Raw genomic sequence first — 13751 nt, forward strand, 5'->3', positions numbered from 1 at the left:
AATTAGGAGACAGCAGTATAGTATCATATTTTAAGAATGCATTTGTGTATTTGTGGGCCAGTAACTTTATTTGTATCATACCAATGAAAATAATTGCAATGAATTTTTAATAAGTCATGCATTTATGTTTATATTTATAATGCATCTATGTATTTTTAACTTGAAGCATGTGTCTAACAGCCTTAACCATAGCTCATTCCCACTGACTCCAATGGGATTTAAGCACATTTAAGAACTGGTTGAAGGGGTATTAGAATGCCATCACATGATCTGCTGATTTTGGGCATAAATGAGGAGCAAGAGTTGTCTTGGCATTCTAGATTTCAGACAGGATCTCACAGAAATGCCAAGAGTTCATTCAAAGAATTGTTGCTTCTGAGCACAAATAACAAATGAGTTCTACTGTTTGTGACTTCTTCCGATCTCCCCATCTATCACCTACTCTGTATAGCCAGTAATTGTTAAGATATCCTCTACTCCATTTCAGTGCATGGCCAAATAGGCAGATGCTGATGGACCTGTCTCTTTGAGAGTGCTGGCAGGATGATTTGCCAAGACCCTAAAATTCTTTTTCACTCCAGAAAACAGCTAATTACAGAGTAATTCAAACTGGAAGACTTGATTAGAAAGCACTGAAACAAACTCTGGGCAAACTGGTCACTAGAGAGATGTCTTTTTGAGATTTAAGATTTGTCAAGTCCTGCAACTTTAAGGACTAATTAAGATGCATCAGGAGGCAAATGAGAGACTTGTCACTTCACTGGGAGTTCAAAAGCTCTACTACAGTAACACTGATAGGGAGAGGTACTGAAACATTCTGAAAGAATTATAATGTCTAAGCCAGCCCTGGTAAAAATAGGTTGTTAAAAAGGACTAAAATAAGTGTAAATATATTTCATTTATTAGTAACATCTGTATTATTTTCTTTGGATAACATGAGGCAAAGTAAATTAAAGAAATCAGAAAATGGGGCAAAGAGAATGCAAGAACAATCTCTTGGAAAGATCCTGTTCAGAGTATGTCCCCATTCAGGGGTTCAGCATAATTCTCTGATCCTCCCAAAACCACACTTTTACCATTTTTGCCTACAAAAAAATTAAAGCAGGCTATTTCATGAGGATCACAAATACAAAACTAGGGTCTCTGGCAAGTGGTATGCTACACACAACATATGGCACTCTGCTCCTTCATAAAGACAGCATGTCAGACAGAACAGTTTTCTCATAGTAGGTGAGAATTTTCCAGCCTGCCTCAGGACAACAAAAGCCCTAAGCTTGTTCTACACACCCCATGAGAAAAAACCCATCCCTTATACCAATGCTTTGAGCTACTATTGCTTTGCAGAGCTAGCAAAAGGAAAAGGGAAGTTAGAGAAGGCAATCACCTGAGAAATGAATCGTTCAGACAGCAGTTGATGCTCCACAGTAGTTGGGTCCTTCAGCTCCTCGCTGTACTTTTCACCAATAATCAAAATGTTGAACTCAATCATCTGCTCAGTTACAGGTCTCACTAGCTTCTCATCCTGCTTCTTTATCTCATTATTGATCTAGAAGGGAAGGAAGAAGGGAGAAAACAAGAGTTGATTTAATGACACAGATCAGATTCCTACCTATTGTGGATTTACTCAATGTAAAAGGTATTCCTAGATCTGTACATGTACAAATGGTCTCCATCTGTCAACATTACTCTACATTCCCAAGTCTGGGCCCAAATATCTTTGTTATGTGGGACAGCAACCTCTCCAGCTGTGGCAAACTTGAAGGTTTCTCTGGCTCGTGGTGGGGCAGAAAACCTGGACCCTGTATGGACAGGAACACCTGAGGGCACAGTTGGTGGGTCACACTGCTGGTCATGGATATACTTAATGACATGTGAAAAATGCAGTGCAAAACTCAGCATCCTTACATGAGCCATCAGCAAACCTGTTTGCCTTGCACTGTAATGGAGTGCTTGTGAAGCCTCAGGGACAGAGGCAGAGGCACCAGCTAATGAGGCAATCTACTAAGTAAGAACATTTCTTAAGAATTCTCATATTGCAGATAATTCTATTTTCCATTTGAACACCTCCAGTGCAAGTCCATCTAGTTGAACTCTGGTACATACAGAAGTCCCAGTGTATGAAATTCTTATGAGGCAATGTAAAGTACAAGCATGGACACTCAAACTCCTCACTTGAGCCCATTCAGTCTAGGTTGATTTACTCCAAATTTTCCCATTTATCACAAGGTTTCTACTTACTATTCCACCTGGAAGACAAGCTACCTTTGCCAAGTTCTACATTTGGAACAACATCCTGTGTGGTTCAGCCTCAGTAAGTGAAGGATCCCTCCAGATATACAATGGGCACTAGGAAAACTGCAGGGACCTCTGCTAAGCTAAAGTAGTGGCCTTCATCTGATGGGTCTACAGCTGCCCAAGGAGCTCCAAAGCAGTGACTGTGCAATGCATCAGGGAGGCATGTAGCAGGGAATGCCAAGTTTTAATCTAGTTTGAATGACTGAGCAATACAGGAAGAACACTTTCTGCTTAGTTCCCTAGTATTTTAAAACCAGTATACTATTCCTTGTGGTATAATGAAAGATATGAGGAAAAAAAAACAAAACAAGTGAAATTCTTTGGGAATGGAAGGGAAGGATGGCTTAAGTTAACTTTAGCCAAATAGCCAAATGTCTTTTGCTAAAGGTTTTTTGTTTGGCTATTTACATGCAGTTGTTACTTTTTCTCCATTAAAAAGGAAAAAACCCAACAAAACAGACCTTTTCAACAAAACTGCAGCCCAGGTTATGTATGGTGCAGGAAATGGAAAAACCTTTCTTCAGAAAGTTTATCTCCCACCAGCAAGTATTTAGGTTGCCTCTAAACATTGTTCAGGGACCTTCTAAAATTTTTAGTTAAATTCTCTTCATCCCCCAATCCATTCCTTTGCACTGGATAACTTTATTAATAAAGGCTATAATGACTTATACACTGCTTAAAGCTAGTTAGCATTTCAGAGTATACACCTAGCAAACATATATATACTGCTCTCATATGGCCATTTGCAACAACATTTAGTTTAAATCATTTATCAGTCCTCCAAAACCTAGTACAGTTGACGTATAAACGTAAATGAGCTTTGCTGTCCCTTGGTCTTGTAATCTGCATTTTGGCTCCACAGAGAAATGATGAGGTGTGATGTAACCATACAGAGTGAAAACACTGTAGCAGCAGCAATCTAATTCTGGTTTCTTTCTGATTTACTGAGTGGTCCTATTCTCTGCTCCAGCAGAAACACTAGAGGCACTTCTGTTGCAAAAAAAGAATAATGCTGTACATGGAAGCAAACCACAAGTATTCTTGGTACATAACATAAAGCCAGACCCTGGATTTGAGTCAGAAGCTGTCTGCCTGTTTCATATTTGGTATTTATTCCAATATCAGAGTTCCAGTCAGCCCTGAAAGCTCTAGAAGAAAGTACAGTTTGGCTCAGCGTTGTTGATGGCTGTACTGTTATGGAACAATTAAACCCAGTACCATAAATCAGCTTCTACTTATATGCAGCATGTGAAACTTTGTAAGCTACTCCATAACCCACTGAGAGTTTCATTTTTACAAGAAAACAAAAGCCAGCTGATTCATACCCCTGGTTTGCAAAATTTTCTTCAGTCATGCAGGCCCACAAATACTGTAGTTGGATTCTAGGTTGGGATTAAGATTTAAATCCAGAGGAGTTGTTTCCTGGAAGCACATACTTCCCTGGGACCTATGGGGTGGTCAGCTCATTTCTGCAGAGATGTTGCATGTACTGCGTCTAGGCTTCCCTGTGTTGTGAGCTTTGTTTAATTATCACAGTAAAGGTGACTTGTAAGATGACAAATAAAAGTTCAGCTATACCAGCAGAGGAAAAGGACCAGAAAATCAGATTCTTCAAAGCTGTCCTTTAGAAATTCCATGCCCTGGTTTTATGAAATCTTAGTTTGTGTTAACACTCCATGTTGACAACACCTTTTAGTACTAGAGAAATATAAATGACCATGAACAATATCATTTAGTAAAGGCAAGAAATACTGGATGCCATGAAAAAACCACTCACAGTGGTGTCTACACCATCAATCTCCTGGATGGTACCACCTGCAGGACTCTCAACGGAGATCTCATGAGGTGGAGGAACATTGGCAGCTGCATCTGAGTTTGAAAGAGAACAGTATTATTTTCTTTGGTTTTGGGGGGGAGTTTTACGTCCATGTACATGTAGATACACAGAAGCAGTTCAGCAAGCAGAAACCAACAGTCAGATTTGATTCCTATTCCTGTCATGGCAGTAACAGCACAAGGAAACACCTGAAGAGCCTGAGGGAAAGTATCAAATACTCTAATCGGAATAAAATGCTAATGTTCTGCCTAAGCAGATGTATTTTTGGAAACATGAAATTAAGGGCAGTTAAAAGTGCACAGAATGAATTTCTCAAGTAGGATTTTCTGAATTCATATAATACCAAAATAATGTCAGCATATAACATGGTTTCCAGATTACAAACAGCATCATGGCAAAAATTCACAGCTCTTTCTGAAGTCCAAACACAATCAAATTTCTCAATTTTCTAAGAATTCAGAGTCAGCTCTAACAGGAGTTAGATGAAAACTGACCTCTCAGTGTGGTAACATCAGCATCCGAAGCTGGAGTTGGAGTCCCGCTACAGCCAGATAAAAATAAAATCAGAATCAGAAATCAAAGTTGAACGTGTTGAGACACAATTATTAGGTTTTGATATTTCTGTCATTCTGGTGCTACACCAAAAAGAATGTGTGCAGAAGTTTGTCATGGTACTATTTTGCTGATAACTTCATAAAAATTAAGCTTTGCAGTATTTCAGTTATCTTCTGCAACTTGGATATTGGGACACTTGCATCATACTACAACACACCATGTGCCTCTCCAGATTGCTAAGCCCCTTATATTCTAACTGACTTTTAGTTCCACCCAAAAATACATTTTCCTTCTATGAGTTCTGTAAAGAAGGCATTTGAGAAGACCAGAGAAAAACACAAGGATAACCTGTATTACTCTATGAAATAGTTTTTAACATACTCCCCAGTGCATTAAAAAACCATAACTGTACTGAAATCACTGCAAGAAGATGGGTTCTTTTCATAATTAATTTTATTCTGCTTATTTGGAAATCTTCAAAAGGCATCAGTTTCCAAATCCAATTATTGGAATCACACACACATAAAACAACTTGAGGCCAAATGTGAAAAACATTTCAGGTAAAAATTAGATGAAGACTCTGCCTGAAGGAAAACTAACAGCTTTGACATGGCTCTTACAGTAAACCCAGGCTCCTTGGAGCCAATTCTGTAAGCCCCAAGCAATTGTCAAGTTACCAAGAGTGGGAAAGATGCTCTGACAGAAATAAGTCTTTCCTGAATGAAGAAAAAATTATTTTTCAGGTTTGTCGTACTGTTAATATATACAGCACAAGCTGTAAGATTGGAAGTTTAAGGGCTGGAGAGAAACTGAACTTCAGAAAATTATTGAAGTTTGTTGTATTGAGATATTTTTCTCACTTTCAAAGAAACTCTTTTTCATTAGTGGTCATATTTGTGCCATAAAATAAACATTGCAGTGAGTCTTCACTCTAATACATGTGATGTTGGCCATGGTTTGGTTTTTGATTCACATATTACTGGTCCTGCAGTCTGTCCTCAAGCAAAACTCCACTCAAACTTGACAGATATTTTGCCTCCTTCAGGATGTATAGTCAGTCTTTTTATCACTCCAGAAAACAAAGGCTTCCAGCACCAGTCAGACAACCACATCCAAAGTTACGTATTACAGATACGAGGACACCAGCATACAGTGAAAGAAATTACAGTTTCAGAGTTAAATGTCTGAAACACTGTTTCTCCCCCTACCTCTCAGACACTCAAGACTTGCCAATTTTCAGACCTGAAGACAAATCTGATGAATTTTCTGTTTAAGTCAAGAATGTTCTCAATTATCCTTTCTCAGGAGGCCCAGGCTGATTCTGCATGTAACTGTGTTAACTATACCAAAATATAGTTCCAGGAATGTTAAACTCATAGGGTGAGATCTCCACAACAATCATAAAATATTAGCAAAAAATAAAATAATCTCCAGACAAAGCATAAAATGCTTATTCAAGAGTTTATGCAGTACCTTCATGTGTTTTCTTGAACAACTAAAGTTATTTGTGTCTGCTTCCATCTCGTGGACACTGGCACCTGTTTTCAGTGAGCATAGCACGAGATAACTCTCTAACAATTCTTTGATGACCTCAGTAAAGCTTGGAATAATTTCCAAGACTGGAAAATTTTTCTAGCAAGTATAACTTAAACAAGAATGCCTCTCTTAAGGATATTTTTGTAAGAATGCTTGTTTTATTTTAAACTCATTTAGTTTCCTTATTTGTTTATCATCTTAGAACTACAACAAAAACTATTGTTTAATTATTAATCAGTCTGTAGAATATTTTCCAGTTAAGTTCACCCAACTCCAGGATGCATTTCTTTTACCAGTTTCAATAGGAATTAAACTACATTCTCACCAAAATACAGCACCAGCAAAAAAAGCATTTTAATGCATCATGTTTAACGTTCAGAAGCAAGTATGATTCTACTTTTCAGGAGAGGTGAAAGGCTGGTATTTTATTTCTTACAAACGAATTAGTGTAACTAGCATCAGAATAAAAACTCAACAAAAGCAAACTGATGTGCAGTAAAAACTCTGCTGCAGGATTTGCAATGTTCTATTCAGTTCAAACCTATATATAAAAATTACCTGAGTCTTTTATCGAGCCCCTTTTATTTAGAAGGGGACAGTGAGAAATATGATTTGCTGTGGTAAGCTGTGATTTTAACCTGAGACTCAGGGGACTTGATACAGCTGCCCACATGTTGGAACCCAGCACACCTGGAGAAGCCTCCAAGCACTCCTGAACTCCACACAAGGCACAGGTCACCCATGGATCTCACAGCAACCCTCTCAGCCTTCTTCACATGTGCTGTAACTCAGGGCATCTCAAAGGGACCAGAATTACTATCTGACCAACTGAGCACTCAATTCTGTGGTGAGTTAGCCTTGCTTAAGGGCCAAACACTCACCCAGCCTCTCTCTCACTCTCCCTGTCTCTACAAGACAGGTGAGAAAATAAGGTGAAACGCTTCTGGGTAGGTATAAAGACAGGAAGATCACTTATCAATTACCTGCACCGACAAATTAGATTGAGCATGGAGAAAATTTATTTATTGTATACATAAGTATGTTTGAGTAGTGAGAAATGGACAGACATTAGAACACCACTTATACTCCAGCCTTTCCCAGGCTCAGCTTCACTTCTGACTCCTCTACTCAGCATGTGCTCTGCAGGGACAGCAGTTCCTTCAGAAATGTCTACCTGCTCCAGAATGAGTTGGCCCTCAGCTGCAGAGAATACCTGCTTTGCCATGGTAGGGTGCCTTTGACCTTGGCATTCTCTATGCTGCGGTTTCTCATTCTTTTTGTTCCCTCCTCCTCTCCCTGTGCCATGTTCTTGCCCTTTCTCACACAGGCATTCTTTAAGACACCACTGTCATGAGTGTAGGGCTCCGCTGTATCCTGTGGTGGGTCTGTGAAAGCCAGCTAGAACCAACTTGGGGCAGCTCTGGTCTCTCCTCATAGGGAACCCCACTGACACCACCTGGGCATCTGCACCCAGTACAGTTGTGTTTGCCAATGTACCCACAGAATCAATTTTAACTAAGTTGCTTGAGTTTTTTAAGAAAAAATCCTCAAAGTAGACAAGAAAAGCAGACAGAATCACAGAATTTTCTGAGTTGAAAGGGACCCACAAGGATCATCAAGTCCAACTCTTAGTTCTGCACAGGACCATCTCCAAGAATCACATCATGGGCTTGAGAACATTTGTCCAAACACTTCTTGAACTCTGTCAGGCTTGGTGCTGTGACCACTTCCCTGGGAAGCCTGCTCCAGTACCCAACAACCCTCTGGGTGAAACGGTTTTTCTAATATCTTTCCTAAACCTTCCCTGACACCACCTCAAGGCATTCACATAAGTTGTATCATTGGACATCACAGATCAGTGTCTGCCCCTCCACTTTTCCTTGTGAGGATGCTGAAGACCACAGTGAGGTCTCCCCTCAGTCTCCTCTTTTCCAAGCTGAATAGACCAAGTGACCTCAGTCACTTGTCACACAGCTTTCCCTCAAGGCCCTTCACCATCTTCATTGCTCTCCTTTGGACAGTCTCTAATGGCTTAATGTCTTTTTTATATCACATTGCCCAAAGCTGCACACAATATTCAAGGTGGGGCTGCCCCAGGGCAGAGCATAGCAGGACAATTCCCTGCCTCAACCAGCTGGTGATGCTGTGCCTGATGCTATGGTATAAATGCTATGGCATAAATCACCCTTTTGAAGGAGGAGGAGTTTGCAAATGGAAAAGCCTAAAATTAGCTTTCTAGAGTACAACTTCTACATCAGATTACAAAATAAAGTTCTCCAAGTTTCAAAGGTCCCAGAGGACTCTCTCTGTCACTGACTCCAACAAATGGCAGTTCTCCAACACTAATGTCACCTTAGGCACCAGGTTAGCCATGCGGTGACAACCACAGACCAAGTCAGGCCATGAGGCAACCACGACTGTGCCAAAAAGCAAGGTGAGAATAAGGCCACTGTCAAGGTGGGAGCTAAGGCTGTGTAGCAAACCCATCTTCTTAAGCAGCAACAGACCATGTTCTTTGTCAAGGCAAGGTAATACATTCTTACTGGCACTGAGGGGCTTTCAAATACAAGCCCTCAAGACCTAACACATTTTCTGACAAAATATCAGTGCACAGCAGGCTGGAAATTAAAAGCCAAGGGCTTAAACATTACCTAGTAAAACTGTAATCAATCTAACCGAACAAGACCAGTCAAGTCAAATTTGGTCTAGTTATCAGCTATCACTTTTTCTCAGAAGAATAAAAATAGTGTTTTAAGAAACTGTGCTATAATCAACATCACTTTATGCACAACGTTGTTTTTTCATTGCTTTACAAAAACGGTGAGGTTTGTTTGCTTTTGGCATGCATTTCTTTTAGCCTTCTACTTCCCCTTAACATATTCATTTTTCAAATGCTCACCTTATTGATCTCCTAAAAAAGCAGTAATAGTACTAGGAATCTCTAAGGAAATCACTCAAAATGCACATGGCAACGCATACACTGATTTGTTTGAACAGACCACTTTTCAAGGTAAACACAGATTCAAATTCCCCTTCAGTTACATCATTTAAAATACAAGGGATTTATTTTTTTTTTGTTTGCCCCAGGATTAATCCAGGGCCCACACTTTATTTTTAACTCTACCTACACAAGCAAGCCACTCCAGGTGGAGGAACTGTATTCCAGCAAGAGTTTATTTTGAATTTGAGACACAGACATATGAAATGTAATTTCTATTGTCCTACCTGCATGAGTGATGCCCTGGATCATCTTGGCTGAGCAGTAAGCAAAATATAAAAACATACACATATGTATGGAGAGGCAGGAAGGAATACACACAAGCAGATTGTCTAAGCACCAAAATGTACAACACTGCACTTGTGTTTCCTTAGCAGAAACATCCGGTTTCAGATCACACAGCTCTGTTAGACACCAGGATCTAGGCAAGTAGACTAAAAGATCCAGAAGGGCCTCAGAAGTTGATCTGAAGCAAACAGTGCTTTTGGCCAGCATATACATATTAATACAGCAAACACAGCTCACAATACTGCCTACATTCCCCTTTTTTCAAATCCCATGGTACGTACTTCTGTGTGACATCAGTCATGTCAGGAGACTTGATAGCTTCCAATCCACCAAAGCATATACAGAGTTCCATTGACTCATAGCCAACTGTAGAGCCTAAAAAGGTTCTTTATGTGCAGCCATACCGTGTTACTGAGGAGAAACAATACTCTGGACCTGTCAAATGGGGCATCAGTGATACCATTTCACAGTTCCCCATGAAATTCTATATAGATTTTTATTTACATTTCTCCTTAAGATTAATCCCTCAGGTTTAATTCAAGGTTAAACTCTGTGGTTGAAGAAGGTGACATCATCAGATTTGTACTAGATGTTCTGGACATTCATCAGTTTATCAATTATTTATAACATGGTTTATCAATTTGAATGTTCTAAAGTCTAATTTGTTATGTCAAACATTTATTTTTCTTGAACAATATTACTTCAGTGCTCATATTGTACAAAGAAGGGAAAAACATTTTACTGTTTGATTTTCTCATTTTTAAATATTTTAATCACACAGCCTTGAACTAACTAAGTATGCAAATTAAGAGGTATTTTTATCTGCATTCAGAATGCAAGACTGAGCCTTGTATTCAGATTTTTTTAGTTTTAAATAGTACATGCATTTGTCTTACTTTTCATTTAGGTAGTTCTTGAATTTCGATCTCTTTCAGTTTTAATTAACACAGTACAAACCCTTCATATTTGTGAGCAGACAGTAGGGAGCACAAAAGAAAATATGCAACTGAAAAGGAACAGTGTGGATCTCTTCACGTGTTGTAAAGCTGTGCAGATAATAAGAAATTTCTGAAACGAGCAATATCATCGTCAAGTCCATATGAAAACTGAAGACACTTAGGTACATTTCTACTTCACTGCAGGCAGAACTGATGAACTGATTAAATGATCCCAGCACAGAAGACAGACAAAATCTTTCTTTCCTGAAGCACATTTAGATAAACAGTAGAAAATGTGAGTTGATACAAGAACCACCTTTGCTGCCACCACTGATGAAATAGGGATCCTGAATTTGCCAATTTACTTGAAGGCAGAGAACATGAACAGAAAAAGGACATCTGGACATGATTTACTATGACTAATTTCAATGAGTTCAGAATCAGAAAGTACCATCAGAAAGGACACACACCTTTATTTATTTAATTTGACATTAATTGCTGCTTCTGAAGAAGTGAAAGAGTACTGCATTATATTCATCCTTTTCAACTATCCTATTATATACTCTTTATCTTTTCCTCAGTATATTATTGTGCTTACAGAAATCAAGCAAGGCTAAGACACAAAAACTCTAGTTTTCTGCTGCAGCAATTCTGTGCTAGTCCTTTGCCTTCATTCGATAGTCAAGATCTGGCTTTTGATCCCCCAGGAATTAGACAAAAGGACTGTTCCTTACCATGAGACACACTCCAACATTGAGATAGAACTTCATTACGTGAAGTCCCAATGTCCTACTGAATAAAGCAATCATTAGGTGTCTTTAGCTGTTGTAGTGCTTCCACACTTCTAGCTGGGGCAAAACTCCCACAATTGTCAACTGGGCTGCCATGTACACATCTAGGTTGTGTCCCATGTATTACCTCTCCTTTAGAAGTTTTCTCCTCGATGGTACTCAGTTTAATCCCTCAGTTCCTTAAAAGGCCAGGGTAGCTGAGCATTTAACCCATGTCAATGCCTGTGCTAACCTTACGGGAACAAACTTCCATCCTGCTGTTACGTAACTGTCAGTAATGCCGGATTGAGAGTTATTCTGGGAACTAAACTACAGGAGTACAAAACACCTTTCTGTAGCCTACATTAAAATTATCGTAGCATTGAACAACCTGAAATCAGATTTTTCCAGCTAGAGAGAGACAAGGTATGACATTTAGGTAGGATTATATGAGTTGTATTAAATTGTTTCAGTCTCAGCTTCAATTCTACAGCTGTTTGTTGCCTTCAGCACAATTTTGATCTGATCTAGAAACAAATGATCAACAGATATCAAGGGCCTATCTTCCATTCCAGATCAGTCCCAAACTGAAAAACTGTTTCAAAGCTACTGCAAAATTGCCTGTTCTTATCAGTGGGAAAACAGACCGAGATATATGCCTAGTTCTAGGCCTCCAAAGTGAAGTGACTGCTTCTGCACATTCGTCAGACACACTGGAGCTCACCAGAGCATGAGGCAGAGACTCCTGCTAGACCCCCACTTTGAGGCATCATCTAGAGTAGCCTGACCTTCCCTGGCAGTCAGGGTATCTCACCTGAACATCTCATCTAGATATCTAGAGATTTATCATCCCCTGGATATCTAGATATTTAGGATAGTCCTCCCTTGAGACAAGACCAGCCCAGCTGCCTATTCTGACACAGATGACACAGCTGGGGGGCAAGTCAGTCACATTCAAATCCCAGCACTGCCCTGCACTGGACCAGCCTCTCTCTGCACGTGTGTCAGCAGGTGAGGACAGCAATGCCCTGGAAATAGCAGAACTGCCCTCAACTCTCCTGTGCAGGAGGGACTTGACACTGGATCTCCCACACTGTGCCTTAGAGGCTGGTGGTCAGTACTTAACGCTGACTTCTTACGGAACATTTTTAAAAGATCTTCATTTTATTCTGATATATAGTGGGAGGTCTAGTTAATTTTGCAGGAAATAACATTGGCTATTGGCAGTACTGAGGTGGCTCACTTTCACCCCTTGACAGAAGACATCTGAAGTTAGGTGAGACACCTTCTACCCACAGAAAATCATAGCTTTGTTTTATATACAACTCTGGCTTACAAACTTCACATCTTAAACCATGAATACTCTAAGATGTCCAAAACACTCTTAGAATAAGTTTGGATTTTTTAATATTGCCAAATAGTTTATATTCAGTTATTTCTAATGCTCCATTACCCAGAGAAAATCTACCAGTTCCTCTCACTGCTTCAGTTCTCTATCACACTCTTTATGCTATAAACCACTACAATTTTCAAGAACAAGATAAACAACTTTTAGAGGAAAAGATATAGTAAAATCAAAGTTTAAACTGATGGTGATTATAAAGATCCCACCCTAAAGCTTTAAACAATCTGAAGCAATATATACTGGGATAAAAGCAGTGTATTTTTGAGAAAGATGCAATATAGTCAATTGAATTCACTAAAGTTTGCCAAGTATCTACTGAAGCCGCTTAAATGCCTGCCACAAAACACTTGATCAGATGGGTTCTGTACAAGTACAACATCGATCACTCTGATCCACCTTGAAAATGTTGGGCTTTTTGCACTGTTCTGATGTGCACGCAGTGACTAAATTCATTAGCATTGACTTCAATTCCTCTTGTATATCCCTACATTTACTAGATTTCCTGAATTATCACACAGAGGGATACAGTAGGTTTTGAAACTCAGTCTTCTTCAGAACAGATATATGTTAACCTATTGACCTGGGGGCTTTGTAGACTGCTCTTGTCAAAGGAGCATTCAGCTCCACAGGACAGAGAGAAATCAATCAGTTATGAATCATTATGAGGATAACTAATTTGGGAAGCTGGAGGATTTTTTTTAGAATTCTGTTTAAGTAATTAGGCTTCCCAGGAAATTAATTTCTCATATTTTTCATAGCTTTATGTGGCCTGTAAAGCAGGGAATTGAATATGCCAGTTTTTCAGATGAGTTCAGCACCAGGTTGTTTGGGTTTGAATTGCCCTAGAAATAACAGCTGAGATTAAGTCCTGAGTAGGAATGAAGCAATAATAATTGGAACTGTTTTCAGAACACATCTGTCAAAAGTTCTTTTTAAAAGAGCATTTCAAAACATTACTTTTTTTTTTTCAAACAATGACCAGAACTACCTGAAAGCCTTTGGGAAAGGTTTGCAGGATAACCAGAACACTAACACAAGTAACTATGGACACATCTCTTTCCCAAAATAGATTTCCACCAGTAAACTTCTTCAGGTAAATAGCCTGCATCTGCGTCTGACAGACTGATGA

General features: G+C 39.3%; 1 protein-coding gene across 1 annotated transcript in view; it reads right to left on the bottom strand.

The window, feature by feature from the left end:
* Positions 1-13751, bottom strand: part of IMPG2 (interphotoreceptor matrix proteoglycan 2) — a 55541-nt gene that overhangs the window by 19138 nt on the left and 22652 nt on the right. The window contains exons 6-9 of the mRNA XM_071572414.1: positions 9449-9478; positions 4627-4673; positions 4073-4164; positions 1385-1546 (exon numbers count right to left, since the gene is read on the bottom strand). Coding sequence (XP_071428515.1) covers positions 1385-1546; positions 4073-4164; positions 4627-4673; positions 9449-9478 — 331 coding nt within the window. The remainder of the gene's footprint in view (positions 1-1384; positions 1547-4072; positions 4165-4626; positions 4674-9448; positions 9479-13751) is intronic.

The sequence above is a fragment of the Pithys albifrons genome, chromosome 1 (genome assembly GCF_047495875.1).
Source record: "Pithys albifrons albifrons isolate INPA30051 chromosome 1, PitAlb_v1, whole genome shotgun sequence".
Lineage (NCBI taxonomy): Eukaryota > Metazoa > Chordata > Aves > Passeriformes > Thamnophilidae > Pithys > Pithys albifrons.